Raw genomic sequence first — 17,061 nt, forward strand, 5'->3', positions numbered from 1 at the left:
TTTTTGATGTTGGCCATTCTGACTGCTGTGAGATGATATCTCATTGTAGTTTTGATTTGCATTTCTCTAATCATTAGTGACATTGAGCATTCTTTCAGCTGTTTGTTGGCAGTCTGTATATCTTCCTTGGAGAAATGTCTATTTAGGTCTTCTGCCCATTTTTGGATTGGGTTGTTTGCTTTTTTGTTATTGAGCTGCATGAGCTGCTTGTAAATTTTGGAGATTAATCCTTTGTCATTTTCTTCATTTGCAAATATTTTCTCCCATTCTGAGGGTTGTCTTTTGGTCTTGTTTATGGTTTCCTTTGCTGTGCAGAAGTTTTAAGTTTCATTAGGTCCCATTTGTTTATTTTTGTTTTTATTTCCATTTCTCTAGGAGGTGGGTCAAAAAGGATCTTGCTGTGATTTATGTCATGGAGTGTTCTGCCTATGTTTTTCTCTGAGAGCTTCATAGTTTCTGGCCTTACATTTAAGTCTTTAATCCATTTTGAGCTTATTTTTGTGTATGGTGTTAGGGAGTGATCTAATATCATGCTTTTACATGTATCTCTCCAGTTTTCCCAGCACCACTTATTGAAGAGGCTGTCCTTTCTCCCCTGTACATTCCTGCCTCCTTTATCAAAGATAAGGTGACCATATGTGTGTGGGTTTATCACTAGGCTTTCTATCCTGTTCCATTGATCTGTCTTTCTGTTTTTGTGCCAGTACCGTACTGTCTTGATTACTGTAGCTTTGTAGTATAGTATGAAGTCAGGGAGCCTGATTCCTCCAGCTCCGTTTTTCATTCTCAAGATTGCTTTGGCTGTTCTGGGTCTTTGTGTTTCCATACAAATTGTGAAATTTTTTCTTCTAGTTCTGTGAAAAATTCCAGTGGTAGTTTGATAGGGATTGCATTGAATCTGTAGATTGCTTTGGGTAGTAGAGTCATTTTCACAATGTTGATTCTTCAAACCCAAGAACATGGTATATCTCTCCATCTATTTATATCATTTTTAATTCCTTTCATCAGTGTCTTATAATTTTCTGCATACAGGTCTTTTGTCTCCTTAGGTAGGTTTATTCCTAGATATTTTATTCTTTTTGTTGCAGTGGTAAATGGGAGTGTTTTCTTGATTTCACTTTCAGAGTTTTCATCATTAGTGTATAGGAATGCCAGAGATTTCTGTGCATTAATTTTGTACCCTGCTACTTTACCAATTTCATTGATTAGCTCTACTAGTTTTCTGGTAGCATCTTTAGGATTCTCTATGTATAGTATCATGTCATCTGCAAACAGTGACAGCTTTACTTCTTTTCCGATTTGGATTCCTTTTCTTTCCTTTTTTCTCTGATTGCTGTGGCTAAAACTTCCAAAGCTATGTTGAATAAGAGTGGTGAGAGTGGTCAACCTTGTCTTGTTCCTGATCTTAGTGGAAATGCTTTCAGTTTTTCACCATTGAGGATGATGTTGGCTGTGGGTTTGTCATGTATGGCCTTTATTATGTTGGGGAATGTTCCCTCTATGCCTACTTTCTGCAGGGTTTTTATCATAAATGGGTGTTGGATTTTGTCGAAAGTTTTCTCTGCACCTATTGAGATGATCATATGGTTATTTTCCTTCAATTTATTAATATGGTATATCAGGTTGATTGATTTGCGTATATTGAAGAATTCTTGCAATCCTGGAATAAATCCCACTTGTTCACGGTGTATGATCCGTTTAATGTGCTGTTGGATTCTGTTTGCTAGTATTTTGTTGAGGATTTTTGCATCTATGTTCATCAGTGTTATTGGCCTGTAGTTTTCTTTCTTTGTTACATCCTTGTCTGGTTTTGGTAAGGGTGATGGTGGCCTCGTAGAATGAGTTTGGGAGTGTTCCTCCCTCTCTTATATTTTGGAAGAGTTTGAGAAGGATAGGTGTTAGCTGTTCTCTGAATGTTTCATAGAATTAGTCTGTGAATCCATCTGGTCCTGGGCTTTTGTTTGTTGGAAGATTTTTAATCACAGTTTCAATTTCAGTGCTTATGATTGGTCTGTTCATATTTTCTATATCTTCCTGATTCAGTCTTGGCAGGTTGTGCATTTCTAAGAATTTCTTCCAGGTTGTCCATTTTATTGGCATAGAGTTGCTTGTAGTAATCTCTCATGATCTTTTTTATTTCTGCAGTGTCAGTTGTTACTTCTTTTTCATTTCTAATTCTATTGATTTGAGTCTTCTCCCTTTTTTTCTTGATGTGTCTGGCTAATGGTTTGTCCCTTTTTTTATCTTCTCAGAGAACCAGCTTTTAGTTTTATTGATCTTTGCTGTCATTTCCTTCATTTCTTTTTCATTTATTTCTGATCTGATCTTTATGATTTCTTTCCCTCTGCTAACTTTGGGGTTTTTTTCTTCTTTCTCTAATAGCTTTAGGTGCAAGGTTAGGTTGTTTATTCGAGATGTTTCCTGTTTCTTAATGTAGGATTTTATTGATATAAACTTCCCTCTTAGAACTGCTTTTGCTGCATCCCATAGGTTTTGGGTCATCCTGTCTCCATTGTCATTTGTATCTAGGTACTTTTTGATTTCCTCTTTGATTTCTTCAGTGATCATTTCGTTATTAAGTAGTGTATTGTTTAGCCTCCATCTGTTTGTATTTTTTACAGATCTTTTCCTGTAATTGATATCTAGTCTCATAGTGTTGTGTTCGGAAAAGATACTTGATACAATTTCTGTTTTCTTAAATTTACCAAGGCTTGATTTGTGACCCAAGATATGATCTATCCTGGAGAATGTTCCATGAGCACTTTAGGAGAATGTGTATTCTCTTGTTTTTGGAAGGAATGTCCTATAAATATGAATTAAGTCCATCTTTTTTAATGTATCATTTAAAGCTTGTGTTTCCTTATTTATTTTCATTTTGGATGATCTGTCCATGGGTGAAAGTGAGGTGTTAAAGTCTCCTACTATGACTCTGTTACTCTTGATTTCCCCTTTTATGGCTGTTAGTATTTGCCTTATGTATTGAGGTGCTGGTATGTTGGGTGCATAAGTGTTTACAATTGTTATATCTTCTTCTTGGATCAATCCCTTGATCATTATGTAGTGTGCCTCTTTGTCTCTTCTAATAGTTTTCATTTTAAAGTTTATTTTGTCTGATATGAGAATTGCTCCTCCAGCTTTCTTTTGGTTTCCATTTGCATGGAATATCTTTTTCCATCCCCTCACTTTCAGTCTGCATGTATCTCTAGGACTGAAGTGGGTCTCTTGTAGACTGCATATATATGGGTGTTTTTTTTGTATCCATTCAGCCAATCTGTGTCTTTTGGTGGGAGCATTTAGTCCATTTACATTTAAGGTAATTATCGATATGTATGTTCCTATTCCTGTTTTCTTAATTGTTTTGGGTTCGTTATTGTAGGTCTTTTCCTTCTCTTGTGTTTCTTGCCTAGAGCAGTTCCTTTAGCATTTCTTGTAAAGGTGGTTTGGTGTTTCTGAACTCTCTCAGCTTTTCCTTGTCTGTAAAGCTTTTCATTTCTCCATCAAATCTGAATGAGATCCTTGCTGGGTAGTGTAATCTTGGTTGTAGGTTTTTCTCCTTCATCACTCTAAATATGTCCTGCCAGTCCCTTCTGGCTTGCAGAGTTTCTGCTGAAAAATGAGCTGTTAACCTTATGGGGATTCCTTTGTGTGTTATTTGTTTTTGTTTCCCTTGCTGCTTGTAATATGTTTTCTTTGTATTTAATTTTTGACAGTTTTACTAATATGTGTCTTGGCGTATTTCTCCTTGGATTAATCCTGTATGGGGCTCTCTGTGCTTCCTGGACTTGATTAACTATTTCCTTTCCCATATTAGGGAAGTTTTCAAGTATAATGTCTTCAAATCTTTTCTCAGTCACTTTCTTTTTCTCTTCTTCTGGAACCCCATTAATTCGAATATTCGTGTGTTTAATGTTGTCCCAGAGGTCTCTGAGACTGTCCTCAGTTCTTTTCCTTTTGTTTTCTTTATTCTGCTCTGCAGTAGTTATTTCCACTATTTTATCTTCCAGGTCACTATCCGTTCTTCTGCCTCAATTATTGTGCTATTGATCCCTTCTGGAATATTTTTAATTTCATTTATTGTGCTGTTCATCGTTGCTTGTTTCATCTTTAGTTCTTCTAGGTCCTTGTTAAATGTTTCTTGCATTTTGTCTATTGTATTTCCAAGATTTTGGATCATCTTTACTATCATTATTCTGAATTCTTTTTCAGGTAGACTGCCTATTTCCTCTTCATTTGTTAGGTCTGCTGGGTTTTTATCTTGCTCCTTCATCTGCTGTGTGTTTATCTCTCTTCTCATTTTGCTTATCTTACTGTGTTTGGGGTCTCCTTTTTGCAGGCTGCAGGTTCGTAGTTCCCGCTGTTTTTGGTGTCTGTCCCCAGTGGCTAATGTTGCTTCAGTACGTTGTTTAGGTTTCCTGGTGGAGGGGACTTGTGCCTGTGTTCTGGTGGATGAGGCTGGATCTTGTCTTTCTGGTGGGCATGTCCACGTCTTGTGGTGTGTTTTGGGGTGTCTGTGGACTTATTATGATTTTAGGCAGCCTCTCTGCTAGTGGGTGGGCTTGTGTTCCTGTCTTGCTAGTTGTTTGGCATAGGGTGTCCAGCACTGTAGCTTGCTCGTTGTTGAGTGAAGCTGGGTGCTGGTGTTGAGATGGAGATCTCTGGGAGATTTTCGCTGTTTGATACTATGTGGAGCTGGGAGGGCTCTTGTGGACCAGTGTCCTGAAGTTGCCTCTCCCACCTCAGAGGCACAGCACTGAATCCTGGCTGCAGGACCATGAGCCTTTCATCCACACGGCTCAGAATAAAAGGGAGAAAAAAGTAGAAAGAAAAAATTAGTAGAAGTAGAAAGAATGAAAGAAATAAAGAAAGAAGGAAAGAAAGAAAGAAAGGAGGGAGGGAGGGAGGACGGAAGGAAGGAGGGAAGGAAGGAAAAAAAGAAAGAAAGAAGATAAAGTAAAATAAAGTAAGATAAAATATAATGAAGTGATTAAAATAAAAAATAATTATTAAGAAAAAAAAGACGGACAGATAGAACCCTAGGACAGATGGTGGAAGCAAAGCTATACAGAAACAATCTCACACAGAAGCATACACATACACACTCACAAAAAGAGGAAAAGGGGAAAAAATCATAAATCTCGCTCTCAAAGTCCACCTCCTCAATTTGGGATGATTTGTTATCTATTCATGTATTCCACAGATGCAGGGTACATCAAGTTGATTGTGGACCTTTAATCCGCTGCTTCTGAGGCTGCTGGGAGAGATTTCTCTTTCTCCTCTTTGTTCTCACAGCTCCCAGGGGCTCAGCTTTGGATTTGGCCCTGCCTCTGCGTGTAGGTCGCCGGAGGGCATCTTTTCTTAGCTCAGACAGGAAGGGGTTAAAGGAGCAGCTGCTTCGGGGACTCTGGCTCACTCAGGCCGGGGAGTGGAGGGGGGAGGGGCACGGAGTGCAGGGCGAGCCTGCAGTGGAAGAGGCCAGAGTGACGTTGTATCAGCCTGAGTGAGGCACGCCGTGCGTTCTCCCAGGGAAGTTGTCCCTGGATCCCGGGACCCTGGCAGTGGTGGGCTGCACAGGCTCCCCGGAAGGTTGGTGTGAATAGTGACCTGTGCTCGCACACAGGCTTCTTGGTGGCGGCAACAGCAGCCTTAGCGTCTCATGCCCGTCTGTGAGGTCTGCGCCTTTAGCCGCGGCTCGCGCCCGTCTCTGGAGCTCCTTTAAGCAGTGCTCTTAATATTACCCTCTGCTCGCGCACCAGGAAACAAAGAGGGAAGAAAAAAATCTCTTGCCTCTTCGGCAGGTCCAGACATTTCCCTGGACTCCCTCCCGGCTAGCCGTGGTGCACTAACCCCCTGCAGGCTGTGTTCTCGCCACCAACCCCAGTCCTCTCCCTGCACTCCGACCGAAACCCCCCAAGCCTCAGCTCCAAGCCCACCCCGCCCCATCGGGTAAGCAGACCAGCCTCTTGGCACTCACCAGCCTGATCCTCTGTGCGGGAATCTCACCGCTTTGCCCTCCGCACCCCTGTTGCTGTGCTCTACTACACGGCTCCAAAGCTTTCTTCTCCGCCACCCGCAGTCTCCGCCTGCGAAGGGGCTTCCCAGTGTGTGGAAACCTTTCCTCTTCACAACTCCTTCCCACTGGTGCAGGTCCCGTCCCTATCCTTTTGTCTCTGTTTATTCTTTTTGCTTTTTCCCTACCCAGGTATGTGGGGAGTTTCTTGCCTTTTGGGAGTTTTGAGGTCTTCTGCCAGTGTTCAGTAGGTGTTCTGTAGGAGTTGTTCCTCGTGTAGATGTATTTCTGGTGTATCTGTGGGGAGGAAGATAATCTCCGCATCTTATTCTTCCGCCATCTTCCTCTAATCCCCCTCCTCTTTTATTTTTTATTGAAGTATAGTTGATGTATAATATTATATAAATTACAGGTGAACAGTATAGTGTTTCACAACTTTTGAAGGTCATGTCCCATTTATAGTTATAAAATGCTATATTCCCTGTGTTGTACAGTATATCCTTGTAGCTTATTTTATATGCAGTAGTTTGTACCTCTTAATCCCCTAACCCTGTACAGTCACTTTCCCTCCCTCTCCCCACTGGTAACCACTGGTTTGTTCTCTATATCCGTGAGTCTGCTGCTTTTTTGTTATATTCACTAGTTTGTTATATTTTTTAGATTCCACATGTAAGTGATATTTGTCTTTCTCTCTCTGACTTATTTCACTTAGCATAATGTCCTCCAAGTCTATGTTGCTGCAAATGGCAAATTTTCATTCTTTTTTATGGCTGAGTAATATTCCATTGTGTGTGTGTCTGTGTGTGTGTGTGTGTGTGTGTGTGTGTGTGTGTGTGTGTGTATACATACATCTTTATCGATCTATCTGTTGATGGACACTTAGGTTGCTCCCATATCTTGGCAATTGTAAATAATGATGCTGTATGAACATTGGGGTGCATGTAAAATTTCAAATTAGTGTTTTTATCTTTTTCAGATATATACCCAGGAGTGGAATTGTTGGGTCATATGGTACTTCTGTTTTTAGTTTTTTTGAGAAGCCTCCGTACTGATTTCCACAGTGGCTGCACCACTCTACATTTCTACCAACAGTGTACAAGGGTTCCCTTTCAGAGAGGTTATCTTGGATATACTAATTATTATCCCCATCTCTAAGTTTTAACACTTCAGGAGAGTGGTAATGATCTGTAGGCCAAATGAAAATCTAAAGAATGGATAAAGGTGATATGATTACTTCATATTTTAAACCTTACATCTTACATTTGTCCAAGGATAGGTTACTTTGACCTGATGATTTACTATCATGTTAGTTTATACTAAAACATGTACTTGATACAAGGCTGGAGTAAAGTAGCTACAACAACTGCTAAGATTTAGTCCTTGTCTTTAAGGAAAATGCCCTTGGAAGTAGTACAGGAGACACAGTATTATAGGTTTGTTTTCATGATTTTATGAGACTATTTTCTGATTTATAGATTTAGACCATCTTTTAGAACCATTCCTATAAAAGGATAAAATTTCTTATTTTCCTATTTTCCTTTTACTTTCTTGAAAATGTAATGCCATTATATTCTTCTACAGTGGTATAAACAGTATCCAGTTCTTCCTTCTGCTGTTTTCAGGTTAGCATATATGCCCTGAATGGATGGATATAGAGTTAAAACTGGTAAGTTTGAAAGCAAAAATCATATAAATCATTTTCTTTTCTTATTGAATAAATTTGACATGTAATGTTGTGTAAGTTTAAGGTGTACAGCGTGTTACTTTTATACATTTATATGTTATAATATGACTGCTGTTATAATAATATTTATCAAATTACATAATTACAGTACAATAATGTCTTTATTGTGCATTAGATCTCTGTGGCTTATTTACTAATAAGTTTGTACCCTTAAAACCCATCAATCTTATTCCCCTCCCCCACTTCCCTTAGTAACCATCATTTTACTCTCTGGTTTTTACAGGTTTGACTTTTTTAGATTTCACATATAAATGACATCATCCAGTACTTTTGCTTCTCTGACTTATCTGGCTTAGTATAATGTGCTCAAAGTCCATCCATGTTGTTGAGAATGGTATGATATCCTCCTTTCTCATGGATGAATAATATTCCTTTTGGTACGTGTACCACATCTTTTTTATCCATTCATCCATTGGTGGGTTTTTGGGTTTTTTCCGTATCTTGGCTGTTGTGAGTAATGCTGTGATAAACATAAGAGTGTATATATCTCATCAAAATCTTTTTTAATTGATTAATTAATTAATTTTTTAAAATTTTTGGCTGCATTGGGTCTTCATTGCGGCATGCAGGATCTTCTTTGAGGCATGGGAGATCTTTGTTGTGGCGTGTGGGCTTCTCTCTAGTTGTGGCGTGCAGGTTTTCTCTCTCTAGTTGTGGCGCGTGGGCTCTGTAGTTTGCAGCATGTGGGCTGTCTAGTTGAGGTCCGCGAGTTCAGTAGTTGTGGCCTGCAGGCTTAGTTGCCCTGTGGCATGTGGGATCTTAGTTCCCTGACCAGGGATTGAACCCACGTCCCCTGCATTGGAAGGCAGATTCTTTACCACTGGACCACCAGGGAAGTCCCCTCATCAAAATCTTAATCTCTTCTTTTTGATAGAATCATAAGAAAATCCTAAAGGTTGGAGCTCTAAGGCAGTGCTGTCCAATAAAACTTTCTTCAGTGGTGAAAATGTTCTATTTCTGTGCTGTCCAGTATGGTACCCACTGGAGTCACATGTATCTCCTGAGGCCTTGAAATGTGGCTAAGGGAATGAAGTGGCCTTATTTTTCCAGCTCTCATACTGTGAACAAGTGTCCCTTTTGTGGTAAATAGTGCTAAGTGTTTTCACTTTTTTTTTTTTTGGAAAAACTGAATTTTTAGTCTTTAAGTTTTCATTAATTGAAACATAAATTTAAATAACACATGTGGATATTGTCTACCTTATTAGATAGTGCAATTCTAAGGCCCTAAGAGATTATCTGCTCAAGGTCTTTCATTTTACAAATAAAGACGCTTTGGCCCAGAGAGATGACATGACTAACTAGAGATTACATAGTTGTTCAAGAACAGAGCTGGGACTAGACACAAGTGTCTTGATGGCCGAGTCAGTGATATTACTAGATCACTTTGAAATTTTAAGTTGCTAATCAAATTGGAATTATTACTTTTATTCCATTTATTGTGTTTAGTAATAATTACCCATTTTTCCTATCCTTTCTACTGCTTCCTCTCCTTCACACACACTTACATTATCTCCATTTTAAAAAAATGGTGTCTTTTTCAGCTCGGTGCTTTGTGACCACCTGGAGGGGTGGGATAGGGAGGGTGCGAGGGAGAGAGATGCAAGAGGGAAGAGATATGGGGACATATGTATATGTATAACTGATTCACTTTGTTATAAAGCAGAAACTAACACACCATTGTAAAGCAATTATACTCCAATAAAGATGTTAAGAAAAAAAATGCTGTCTTTAGGAAGAAGTTTTTATTTTTTATTTTTTTAGGAAGAAGGTTTTTAAATTCATTTATTTAAGTAAGAGGTAATTTTTAGTTGTGTATGTTTTTAAATGACTTTTAAATTCTTGAAATTCCCTCTGTGGTCTTTGCATTTAAGATGTTCGGTGTGAGTAAAAGTGTGATTCTGATTATATAATCTAGAGTATTATTTCAATATAAGGTAATTATTTGTTGGTGACTTTCCTTCTGGTTTTTAGAGAAACAAAATGGCAATATCTTATCTGTAGTAAATTATATACTTGGAAATTATCACTGAACTTTAGAATCATGCATTGTCAAAATTAGAAGGAAGTGTAGACATTTTGTAGTGCAGCTTCCTTTCACAAATGGGCAATCTGACACACAGTGAGGGGGAATTAACTTGTAAAAGGTGACATAGTGAATTATTCGCAGAGCACAGACTAGAACACAGCTTTTCCAATTCACAGCCTGGTGTTCTTTCAACTGTATCACTACTTCCTCTCAGATCTTCACAAGTAAACAACTCAAAAGGCACTACAGCATACAAAGTTCTGTTAAGCTGCTGTACTGAACTTTGATGACTAATGTCAACTTGTCACAACTCATTGGGTGCTGGAAATAGACTCATCAAGTTCTTGAGCCAAATATTTTAAAGCAGTTTACACTTGCAATATTGCAAGCACAATTGAATTTTCTTACAAATCTCAACTCGAAGGTCTATCTGGCTGTTTGTGTGGGGTACTTTGTTGCATAGCTATATTCCAGTACACCATGATGTCTTTTAATGTATTTCTCCGTCTTCTATATTTCCTGTATCATGATAATATAATCAACTGATAAATCTTATTCCAATTCAGAACTACAGGATCTTGCTTTAACTTCATTAATCTTACATCTTTCTCCCACACTGAAAATCTCAATCTTTAAAATGCCAGCATATTTAAATGTCTCCTTGTATAACACACAGAGCAGGTTCATAATAAAGTATCAAAACTGCCACTAACAATATGATTATTAAGTTTTAAGGTTTGTTTGTTTGTTTGTTGATGTTCTCTTTGTCCTTTGGATATAGCCCAATTACTGGTTGTAAGTTCATTTTGAATTGTTCCTGTCTGTGTGATCATTGCCTCAACATTGTTTATTTCATTTTCCTTTTAGTTTTTAGGGCTTACCTTTCTAAATTTCAGTTTTGTTTTATACTTATCACAGGACTCTTGATTTAATAAAATAGCATTTACTACATGATAATATATCTCTAAAGCAGAATTAATGATTAGGACTGATTTTAGATTAGCCTATAATAATTATATGCTCTTTCTTACAAAATAAGTAACAAAAATTCTTATAGGAGAGAAGTTTAAATTTCAATTCTGTTAGTAAAGAAGAGAAAACAGATATGTTTGTACTCCCAAGTAAAGTTGGACCAGTTAATTCTCTGCCTTATTTTTCCAGCTCTCATACTGTGAACAAGTGTCCCTTTCGTGGTAAATAGTGCTAAGTGTTTTCACTTTTTTTTTTTTGGAAATGCTGCTATTTGAAATGTCTCCATGCATAGTGCAGAAGTGCTATCTAGTGTTCTTAAGTGCAAGAAAGCTGTGATATGCCTTAGGGAGAAAATATGTATGTTGGATAAACTTCATCGTGGCATGAGTTAGAGTGCTGTTGGCTGTGAGTTCAATGTTACTGAATCAACAATATATAGTAAACAAGGTGTCTTTAAACAGAAACACATATAAAACAAGGTTATGTATTGATCAGTTGATGAAAATGTAACCAGAGGTTCACAAGAAATTAACCCTGTATTTTCCCTAGGAGTAGTGTTCATTATTCCCTAAATCAGTGTTCAGGGCTACTTTATGGAATATAACTACTGCAAATAATGCGAATCAACTATATTTTGATTACAGAAGTAATTGGAAGGGTTGAGTCTCATGGGGGAGTTAACTGATGCTCATCTTCAGTCTTGCTCTTTGTAAATCTCTATATGATAGAATTCTGTTCTAGGGCCTGTTTGTTATCTTTAATAGGAAGATAATTGATTTTAAACAAGACACATAATTTTGAATTGACAAGTCATTATTTTGAAGTTACAAATAATTTTAACTCAAGGTCTTACCTTGTGAAAACTAGGATTGCCTCTGCCCAATTTTAATACTATTTAACTAACAGCCTTATGAGCCTGTAAATTTTATAATACCCCCAAGCTCTGATGTTCTTTAAATACCTTATTTTATTTTCTAAATTAGGCATTGGCAATTGTTTTTTTCTATAAAGGGGCAGATAGTAAATATGTTAGACTTGTAGGACACAAAAGGTCACATATTCTTCTTTGTTTTCTGTTTGTTTATTTTGTTTTTATAAATTTTTAAATATGTTTTAAGAAAAAGCATTTTTAGCTCAGAGTCCAGACCAGATTTAGCCCAGATCTGTAGTTTACCAATCCATATTCTAATTTTTTCAGTGTGGTATATAATCAGCTGTCTCTCTGGATAGTGATGCCTTTTTCATCAGTATAACCTGTGTTTTGAAAAGGCCTGAGTGTGCCAATCTGCCTCTTTTCTTTTCTTTTCTTTTCTTTTCTTTTTTTGCGGTATGCGGGCCTCTCACTGTTCTGGCCTCTCCCGTTGCGGAGCAAGGCTCCAGACGCGCAGGCTCAGCGGTCATGGCTCATGGGCCTAGCCACTCCGCGGCATGTGGGATCTTCCCGGACCGGGGCATGAACCCGTGTCCCCTAGCATCGGCAGGCGGACTCTCAACCACCGCACCACCAGGGGAGCCCTGCCTCTTTTCTTTTGATCAAAGTCTTGGCCTTTTTTGTTTAGAGGCAGTAAGTATGCTATGTTTTTTATTGTTATTATGGCCCTCACTAGAGCCTGATTAACATCAAATACATGTGAGAAGAAAAATGGGGAGTAAGCACCACCACTTAACATCTTTATTCAGCAATCAGAAAGAATGGGGAGCTAGAATTAATTGCCCGTTTACCAAGTGCAAGCCATTTTTATGTAATTCTTTAATCCTCAAGGTAATCATAAAAAGGAAGGCATTCCCATTTCTTTTCAGATATATAACCTGAGACTCTTAAGATAGCTCTGTCCAGTAGAAATTTCTTCAGTGATGGAAATATTGTATATCTGTGCCCTACATTATGCTGTTGAGCACTTGAAATGGGGCTAATGTGACTAAGGAACTAAATTTTAAATTTTATTTATTTTTAATAAATTTAAATTTAAATAACCATATGCATCTAGTAATTACCATATTGGGCAGCATAATTCTTAAGAGCTTAAGTAACTTGCCCAGATTTAGATAGTAAGTTCCACAACTTGAGTTCAAAACAAGGTCTGTGCAACTCCTAAGCTTATGTTTTTACCATTATGCCACACTGCCTTATTAATAAAAGTCAAGGTGGATGGACCCTGCCCTATAGAGTAGAAAATGTAGCAAAGATACTTAAGCATTTTTCAAGGTATACTGTATTAACTTTTTAGGCCACTAGTTCAATTAGTCAGTCCACACTCTGGAGCAGTCGATCATAGTTATTAAGTAATACCTAAGAATTTATTTTATAGTCTACATGCTATTATTTTTCCATTATGTGAAATAAAATAACTATACTAAGAACATAGGGTATTGAAATTTTTTCAGATATTAGCATACTTCAAATGTTCTATCTAGGGAGTAAGGTCTAATCCGGTATTTTTAAAATAGGTTTTAAATATTGTAAGAATTGACATGCTTCAAATAATCAGAGCTTTATTGAAAAGTTTTTTCAGGTACACGGGAGAATATCCATTGCTGGCATCCATTTTAATATGTTTTTTATTGATACCCGACATTAGATACTGAGTGGAAATCTTATTTCATTAGTGAACACCAACTGTGTGTAAGAAATCAGAAGTGATGCCTTTTGGAAGGCAGGCCTAGATAAATTGTTCTGTGATGCTGACTTATGTACTAGAGGGAGGCTTGAAGGGGAAAAACAGTGAACACAATTTCTTTTATTAGTGTTGAGTCTTCCTTTTACCCTATATTTCTGGAGTCTCAATCTAAATCAGAATCATGCCTAGTTTAAACAGGAAATTGCTTAACTAGTGCCTGCAGCTTCCCGTATTCTGTCCAGAAAATATTGAAAAATATGTCAGAAATGAAGTGCAGACACGATCACTGTTATTCAATAAGATTTGGAATCCTTTGGCCAGTGTTTCTTCCAGTTCTTGAACAATTCCACTTATGTGTAAGCCAGAGAGACCTCTTCCCTCTGGATGTCTTTGGTCAATTTCAGCAGGCCTCCTTCTGAGTCTAAAGAATCAAGCTCTTAAAATAGTCATTCCCTGGAAAGCTTTTCATTTGGCCTTGTTGAATGAATAATCTTTAGGAATTATTCTGTACCTGGATAAACACTGGAACACTTTGTTCTTAGAGCCAGTAATTTTCCTGCATTCTTAATTCAAATCAAGTTATATCTAAAACTAAGGTCACTTTTGGCTTTAGATCAAGCATGAAATAGGTAAAAAGGAATATGTTAGTTAGGGGCATAAGATTTGTAATGGTAGGTTGTTATTTTTTATAAATAATGTAATTATAAATTTTATTTCAAGATACAACCTGAATCACCCAGTACTCCAGATCACCCTTATCCTTTACTTTTTCCATAGCATTTATCGATTTTAATATACTATATAATATATGTATTGTGTTCATCTCCTGCCTCTTCTCCACTAGAATGTCAGCTCCATGAGAGCAAGGATCTTTGTTTTGTTCCCTGATGGATCTGACATATAGTAATTGCTCAATAAATATTTGTGGACTGAGTGAATATCATAATCTATATCTCACTTCATCCCTCAAAGCTTATATTCACTTGTAACTAGTAATTATTATATTGCTATATTCCATATGAAGTAGATAGTTAACAAATTGGTAAAAATAAGACTCTACCATGAGAAAAGAATTTTAGGAATTATATCCTAAAAATGTGTGAATAATTTGGAGTGCTTGAGTTTTTAATAAATTTAAATGAAACCAATAGTGTTCCTCAGATGCCCCCCAAACTTTATCAGGAAATAGAGGGTGGGAAGCTTTCAATTAAAAATACCTTTTTGATATTTCTTTCTCAGATGGGAAAGCTGACAACCATGCCAGCAGCTCTAATATGTGCATCTATAAGTGTGCATGCGGCCAAAGAAGAGGAGTCCAGAAAGCATCTAGTGAAACCAGAGCAGGTAACTTGCCTACAAAAGTTTGAATTTTGTATAACAGAAATATGATGTAAAAGCTGTGAGGTTGGTTTGTTTGTTAGCTCTAGTCATCAAAAACGTCTTTGAACTATTTGTTAGGCTCGTTTTTTAAGTTGTGAGAAATAGTTACAAGGCATCTCAAAGTAAACACTATTATATTTAACCCAAACATCTAAAATCCTAACTCCAATGAAAAACAATTGGTGATTTTTCTTAACGAATAATCAATGAGTAGTACAGGGTTTTAGTTCTTCTAAGCAGTCTGACTTTTCTTTCTTAAAATGTTTATACAGGTACACCTGATATTTGGAAGCCTGAGTTTAAGAAATTCATTAAGATCTCAGTTTTGAAAGTAATTTTAAATGTTTTCTAGTTCAGTCTTCACTGTGGTACCGTACTCCCCTCTACAATAGGTACGCTAACTGGCTGTTTTCTTCTACATGAATAAAACTCTGGATTAAGGAACCTAAGGCAGTCCATTCCATTTTCTGGCAGCTCTCGTTCAACTTAAGGTCCTTTCTTATGTCAAACACAAACCTGTGTCATAATTATAAGTTCTACCCATTGGCCCTGTATCTCTTGCACTGGTGCCATACAGAACAATTCTCATCTCTCTTCCACAAAACAACTCTTCAGATGTCAGTTACACTTTAAGTAGTTTTGCTTCCTGGATAAGTGTATTAGTAGTTTAACCATTCCTCATATGTCATAGCTTTGAGTTCCTTCACTTTCATGGTCATTCTCTGCCAAACATGTTCAGGATGGTTAGTGTTTTCTTCGGGAGTAAGTATTTTGACTACCGCAGGATAGAGTCAGACTCTGACTTCTCTTGTTCTACATAATATATTTCTGTTAAAACTACCTAAGATCACATTTGTTTTTATATTTATTTTTGTTTTGAGTCATCACAATCAACCTTGCTTATAATCAGCCTTTGACCATGATATAGTGATTGTGCAGTTCTCTAAAATTCATTAAACTTTTTTACATGGGCCACTGGTAAGCTATGTCTTTTCTCAGTCTGTACTTAAGCATATAGACTTTTTGGACTTAGTTACAGGTACATTTATGTCTTTTTAACTTTTATCTTGTTGATCTAATCTATCATGCCAGCCTATTGGTATCTCATTGTAGTAACTGATTCTATTCACCATTGTACTTTTCATCTTTTCTAGCCTCAAGTTATTCTTGAATTTATCTACATGCTTAGAAATATAAACTCGAGTCAAACAGGCCTGAAACTGAATCCTGACCCCACCACTGAGTAGTTGGATGGCATTGGACAGAATTCTTAACAGTGGCATAAATATTCTGTGTATGAATATACCATTTTCAAATGTACAATTTTCATAAATTTTTGGAAATTTAACATATTTCCAATTATTTTGCTAATGTAATCAATGCTTTGTCGAAACACCTTGTACATAAATCTTTATGTGCATCTATAACTGTTTCCTTAGAATAAATTTCTAGAAATGGAATTGTAAGTCAGAAGGCATGAAAAATATCAATGTATTGCCAAACTGACATACATAAAGGTGGTATTTATTCATTTATTAAACAGAAAAATATTTCCTGAGCTTCTCTTATATATGTTTGAGTCATATACGAAGCACTGGGTAAAGTTTTATTAATTTTCATTAGCAGTCTAGAATAGATTCACTCTCCTATATACTTGCTGACTCTCAGTATTTTTTCTCCTTTTTATTAATCTCAGAGAGATGATGTTTTTAAGCCTACCTTGATACTCCTATGTTTGGAAAGCTCAAAATCTAGATTGGATAATAAGTAACTAGCATTTGTCCCTAATAGCTGAATTTACATATTTCTGAATTTTAAAATAAATTTTTGCTCTTTACTATATTATGGAATAAACAAGATTTCTTGGTATTTATTGTATTCCCCAGTACATTTTAAATAGAATTCAACTGAATTACTTATTAAATAAAGTTGCCAGCTGAGTGCTAGGGACTATTCATATAATCAGGATTCAATCCTTGAGAAACTTAGAATTGCTGAAGGAATGAAAATGTGATTTGCATGAACTATTCCCCGGTACTTTTATTGTGTAAAGTGAGTTATGCCTTTGTTTAAATCTATTTACAATAAATCTGTACTAAGCCAGAATGCTTTATGAATGAGGTGTTCTGGTTAATTGACTCTTCTGGTAAACTTGTGGCTAATGAGAAGATCCTTTTTCAGTTCAACTCTCTTGTTAAACATCGTTTTCAACTGTATCAATATACTCCTGCCTTATTAATTATGATGTCATGAATGTAATTAAATCTCTCTATTAGAAAACTCTGCAGAGTTGTGGGGTGACCCTTTTCTTAAA

General features: G+C 36.8%; 1 protein-coding gene across 2 annotated transcripts in view; it reads left to right on the forward strand.

The window, feature by feature from the left end:
- The window catches only part of APOOL (apolipoprotein O like), a 122,966-nt gene that overhangs the window by 27,966 nt on the left and 77,939 nt on the right, over positions 1-17,061 (forward strand). Inside the window, exons 1-4 of one of the 2 annotated variants that reach the window (XM_082680836.1) lie at positions 5,496-5,583; positions 5,796-5,943; positions 7,589-7,673; positions 14,607-14,711. In XM_082680836.1, the coding sequence (XP_082536962.1) occupies positions 7,653-7,673; positions 14,607-14,711 (126 nt within the window). In that variant the 5' untranslated portion in view covers positions 5,496-5,583; positions 5,796-5,943; positions 7,589-7,652. Of the gene's footprint in view, positions 1-5,495; positions 5,584-5,795; positions 5,944-7,588; positions 7,674-14,606; positions 14,712-17,061 lie in introns of those variants that run through there. The other variant, XM_082680835.1, reaches the window with a different exon arrangement.

The sequence above is a fragment of the Grampus griseus genome (assembly GCF_964374135.1).
Source record: "Grampus griseus genome assembly, chromosome: X".
In the NCBI taxonomy this organism is placed as follows: domain Eukaryota; kingdom Metazoa; phylum Chordata; class Mammalia; order Artiodactyla; family Delphinidae; genus Grampus; species Grampus griseus.